The sequence below is a fragment of the Ziziphus jujuba genome, chromosome 10 (assembly GCF_031755915.1).
Source record: "Ziziphus jujuba cultivar Dongzao chromosome 10, ASM3175591v1".
Classification (NCBI taxonomy): domain Eukaryota; kingdom Viridiplantae; phylum Streptophyta; class Magnoliopsida; order Rosales; family Rhamnaceae; genus Ziziphus; species Ziziphus jujuba.
The window spans coordinates 11,321-16,751 of NC_083388.1; the positions used below are offsets into that span (position 1 = coordinate 11,321).

Genomic DNA, 5,431 nt, shown 5'->3' on the forward strand with positions numbered 1-5,431 from the left:
TTTCAATATTTATCTTTTGACTTTGAGCCAAGCTTGGATACCTTTAAAATCACACATACTAAGTTTGAAAATGCTAATATACTCGGTTTGGCTTTACTCATTTACACCTTTAAATATTTCTAACCTTTTATATTTATTTTATATTAAAAAAATTTAAAATGTGGTATAGCCTAATAAGTTTTGTAGTGTAAATAAAATCACCTGCATTCTAATCCATTACATCCAATCCCACCAAAAATTCCTCCTATATTATGGATATATAAACACAACCACCTTCTCTGATTGCAATTGAATCCATCAATTTCCTTCAAAAGGATCTTCCACCAGCTAAGTTTATAATAAATTCTCCCTCTAACAATTCAAACCATGCACACCGGACAGCTGAACATCAAAATTCTTGAAAACTAAATTTGCATGTTAAATTTGGACTAAGTAACAAGAAAGATGAAATGTAAGTTGGAAGGAAAACTTGTAGCTACCCTTATAGACAAATGACATAGAACTTTTCAATCACAGAAAATATAAGAGATTACTTCTGTGCTACACAATCTGCAGCCCAGACAAACCACGCAATCATACAATGGAATAAAAAGGAGGATAGGATGAACTTACGGTTCTCATTATACAGATTGAACAAAGTACCTCCTTTTGTGATCTTCTAAATCTTGAACAGATTTTTATGAACTTTCAATACCGATCTACAGGTCAAAGAAACTCTGTTGGTAGTCCTTTGAATACTCTTGACATCTTTTGACAGTGAATGATCTAATACTTGCTCATTCACAGCTTCAACTTCATTTATAACCTGAATAAAGGAAATGTAACAATGTCAGAAATAAAAGAACCAACCACCTACACAGAACAATTCAAGTGAACCACATTGACAATGGAAATGTAACTTGCCGTAAGCAAAATTCACCAATCAATATTACTTACTCCATTATAACTTTGCACCTCAACATCTTTTATACCATGCAAGTAATCTGGAAATATGAGATACTTAAACATGTAAGTAAGATAAAACAGGAGAACTTCATCATTTAGAAGAAGCTGTTACTTTGAGAACCAAATATGTGATTCTACCTGAATACGCTTTGTCTTTGAATATCAGTAAACTGCGTGGCATCAACAGCACAGAAAAAGGAGAGTGGTTATCCAACCATTGGACTCTCTCAATGTCAAGTGCTCCTTTATTAGAACTTCTATCCTTAACATTGTTTGTCCATGTACTTGTGCAGAATCTTAAACTTAAATGGGGAGTGAAGTCCATAACAACAGGTGAGCCAAGAGATAGAATTGCTACTACTGGAAAATAAGCAGGGCCATCCTGGTGCGGCTGTATGACAGATGGTAATTCAAGTAAAACAGATCAAATGCATGGTACAAATCTTCAACCCAAAAGTATTTAAAAAGATAGTTATTCAAACAATAGTCAATTACACCAACCTCCTCTGAGGATCGGTGAACAGACATGATTTATTGTTATTTGCTACACCGCACCTCTCTCAGCAACAAAGTCTTTATTTTTTCCAATAATATGTCCTTTTTACTTAGGCAAGTATCCTCAGATGTGCCGGGGTCTTGACTTCATAGTCTTCCCAACCAACCACACTACTTAAAAATATATATAAAATAAGAAATAAATTTTTTTTTCCCCCTCTCTTTTTGTATTGCCTAGTTTTATCTGTTTCTTTATTATTCTATTGGATCTTGCATCATCAAGCCTAAAGACCAATACTTGAGACAAGAACATGAGTTATCAAGCAGGCATGCCACCAGGAGATCAACTCAAGATCCAAAGATCCACATAAGAGTTTCCCTTGATAGTACAGTGTCCCTTCTCTGTCCATGCTAGTTTCTGAGGTCTTAGAGCATAGCAGAACCCAAATCAATCCTCATGATGGATCCAAAGCAGCCCATTTTGGTGCTACACAGCCCTATAAGAGACTAGAGATGTCCAACATATCAAATATGCCATGCAGCATACTGAATGCACATCCAAGCCTCACATGATGGGAACAATCTCCAGTATGAACATATATATGCCACCACTACTGTATTCAAGACTCCGTCTATGCAGGAGATATTGGACCATCCCTCACCATAGTCAAATGGAAACAATGCATGTTTGTCCTTCCTCCATCCAAGCCCAACTGATGGGAACAATCTCCAGGATCAACATATATATGCCACCACTAGTGTATTCTAGACCTCTTCCATGCAGGAGATACAGGACCATCCCTCACCATAGTCAAATGGCAACAATGCATGTTTGTCCTTCCTCCACCAGTAGCTACTTAGCACTAGAACATGCAGGTGCTGGGGGGTGGCAGAGAGCTAAGACCAAGACTCTGTACAAGGACACAAATTCAGATATAAGTCCTATAATTCCAAGTAACTTGTCATTTATGAGGATGCCCCCTGGTGAGTCCTAACTCCACTGAACACACTTCTGCTTTGCCTGGTTGGCCTCACTATTTTTGGGAATGGGCACTTTTTGCTATTATGTCAATGAAACAAAAATATCTTATTTTATTTTATTTCAGTATTTGAACCTTTATAAACCATTATATTGATGGGCATTTCCTTTATTAACAAGAATATCTTATTCAAGATCAATAAGCTAATGTGGTAGTATGTAACTTCCCAAATGAAGAAACAATTAATTATTGAGGCTTGAGGTTCCATCCAAAAAGGTTAACCCATAAGGGTAGTAACCCAAGCCTCATATATACCTTTAGGATCCCCATGTTTTAGCCAATTTGGAACTTATGTTTAAACACTAACATAAATATATATATATATATATATATATATATAAAAGATTCCTGAGGATTTATCACAGGGGAAAATGCATGTGCAAACAATAAATTAAAACATATTGATAAAAAATTGAAAAAAAAATAAAAAATAAAAAATAGGAAAGACCACAAATGGAGGCGCAGTACAAACCATTATCCCTTGGTCAGGAAGGTACTCATTGACAAGAACATGATTAATCGGCAAAGGGAACATCCCTGAATCATCATGCACCTTTTGTGTAATCTTTGTCAGCCAAGATGGCACTATGTAAGAGAGAGAGAGAGAGAGAGAGAGAGAGATAGTCATTTATATATCTTAACCCACCAAACATTCAAGTTTCAACTGTAGAATACTGCAACAAATATAATTTCTAATATAGGAACATTGTAAATTAAGGTGGTTAGATGTGCATAATTACCTAACATAAAAAATGCACACTGAATCATATGCTTCAAATAACTAGCAAATTTCTATTTTTGACACCACAATAACTATAAAACATCACATAAATGTAGTAATCAATTCTCTTTTCATAATCTTACTTATAAGTCATCACATCACCCAACTTCAGCAATTCTGTCACTTGTTATATTATCATTAACAAACTCTTCTTATAACTATGAAGCGAATTCCACTATCTATTTGATTTTCTTATCTTTTTCCTCCAAGTATTTCCTTGAACTTTTAAATTTCAAATTGGGAGAATAACATGATTGAGACTGATACTTTTCTGTAATTGAGAGAGAAAGACTAATAAACTACTGTTAGTTCCTTACTTACATTCTTGCGAAACAAGACCCTTTTCATGGACAACACCACCTGCTAAGAACAGACAATAAACAAATTGAAACCAATGCGAACAAATTCCAAATAACATGCATATGTAAGTTTCGAAGACGACAGAAGAATAAACAGATATGCCAATATACCCCAATTCTGTAGCCTTCTATTTTTAACAGATTTCCACTTTGAAACTGGAGCTTCATAGATCTAATAAGAAGGAAGAGAAAAGTATGATAAGAATAATAAGAAAGGCAAACACATAGGGGAGAAGGGGGCCAAATAATATGTAACTATATACTTTATTTAGAAGCGCAGTTTGCTCGCTCTCTGTAACGAAGTCAGGAATGTATATTAAAGTTGGGAGAGATCCAATTTTGAAGTCACCAAGAATATCATTTCCTTCCATTCCTCCGTGACTCTGTCAAAGCCATGATAAGTGAATGTCATTCAGAACCATAATTGAAGAGACTTTAATTAAACCAAGTGAGGGCTGACCAGAAAGATGAGGGATACTCCTCCTAAGACTTATCAAGGCAGCAATTTGTGAATTCCACAAAAGTTATACACTAAATACATGAAAACCAGGAACTTTTTAAGTAATTGACCAACACCATGAAAAATCTCTCTACATGGTTCGAATGTTAGCCAAAGCAAAAATGGAACGGAGTCAAAGACATGAAAAGCATGTTATTTTCTTATTTAAAATCTTAAATTTTAAAAAATTAAATAAATAAAAAAAATAAAAAAGGAACAGCAATCGTTGATAGAGGATTTGCCCTCCTATTTTCCTAATCGGCAGAACGCAAATCTAATAGAAAAAAAGCGAAATAGGTCTCCGTGATGCATTTAGAAATGGTTTGATAGTTTGTAGATAGAGTAATAGTTTGCTTCACATTCAAGCGAAGAGAGGAAGAAAGAAAAGGTCAGAAGATTACCATCTTTTCTGCCGTAGCACAGAGCAAAACCTCTCAACGGAGATGGTGGAGGAGAGGTGCGCTTTGTTCATTCATTCATTTATTTATTTATTTCCGTGGCATTTACATTTTGTACAGTTTATAAATCAAAAATTAAATGGGCGTAGGGACATGTTTCGCGATTAAAACCGTAATTCAAAAAAAAATAATAATAATAATATCAAAATTCAAAACCGTAATTTAAATTTATTTATTTATTTTCGTAAGATGGTGAAATCTACAAATTTATTTTAAAGTAAATCGATATGTAAAATAGAGGCAGATATTATTTTCTTCCCTTTTATATTTGATATATTTTCAAATTCCAAAAATGGTATGCCAAATAAATAAATCCTTTATTTAAAGAATAATTATTTCTTATTAAAATCTTAGAATTGTTATTTTCATATTATCCTAAATAAAGTTTTAAATATACTTATATCATATTCATAATAAATTTAAATAGTTTATCATATAATAAAAATACATATATAAATATAAAAAGTTGAGTTTTTATTATATTTTGACCAAATTGGAAAATTTTGTAAACAAAAGTATTTATAAAAGCTAAACTTTAAATCTTTTTCAATATTGTCACCAAACATAAAAATAGAAATAATATTTAATTTTTTTTTTCCTATGAGTATTTATTTCAATTTTAATAAGAATTAAAAACTAATCAGTTAACCAATAAACCATAACCTTATTATTTGGTATGTGAATACTACTAGGATAGGGGGTGGCTGGATTTAGAGAAAACGACCGGCAAAGAGGGCGGCATTGCTATTGAAAATCTCACTTATCCTAGCCCATCGCCGACCTATTGGTCATGAAACTTAGTCTGCTGGTCGATCTCAAGGCAATCGATGCAGTGGGCCGCCATGTGAGCAACA

The 5,431-nt window shown here is 33.5% G+C and overlaps 1 protein-coding gene across 5 annotated transcripts; it reads right to left on the bottom strand.

Annotated features, from left to right (window-relative positions):
• Positions 1 to 382: 382 nt before the first annotated feature.
• LOC107410211 (alkylated DNA repair protein ALKBH6 homolog) lies at positions 383 to 4,636 on the bottom strand. 5 transcript variants are annotated; one of them, XM_048468963.2, is made up of 9 exons: positions 4,521 to 4,600; positions 4,081 to 4,151; positions 3,884 to 4,003; positions 3,732 to 3,792; positions 3,583 to 3,624; positions 2,953 to 3,065; positions 1,084 to 1,336; positions 937 to 983; positions 383 to 805 (listed from the first exon to the last, which is right to left on the bottom strand). In XM_048468963.2, exons 3-9 carry the CDS (start codon positions 3,989 to 3,991, stop codon positions 659 to 661), a joined length of 771 nt encoding a protein of 256 aa, XP_048324920.1. In that variant the 5' UTR covers positions 3,992 to 4,003; positions 4,081 to 4,151; positions 4,521 to 4,600; the 3' UTR covers positions 383 to 658. The 5 variants fall into 5 exon arrangements, with proteins under 5 accessions (XP_048324920.1, XP_048324918.1, XP_048324919.1 ...); XM_048468961.2 differs by lacking the exon at positions 4,081 to 4,151 and having other exon boundaries at positions 4,521 to 4,636; XM_048468962.2 differs by lacking the exon at positions 4,081 to 4,151 and having other exon boundaries at positions 3,583 to 3,621; positions 4,521 to 4,557.
• Between the last annotated feature and the right edge of the window lie 795 nt (positions 4,637 to 5,431).

Coding starts and splice junctions, on each gene's coding strand:
- LOC107410211 (XM_048468961.2), bottom strand. Junction 3,793..3,883: donor AAACTGCGCTTCTAAATAAA/GTATATAGTTAC, acceptor CCTTCTTATTAG/ATCTATGAAGCTCCAGTTTC. Junction 3,625..3,731: donor TAGAAGGCTACAGAATTGGG/GTATATTGGCAT, acceptor GTCTGTTCTTAG/CAGGTGGTGTTGTCCATGAA.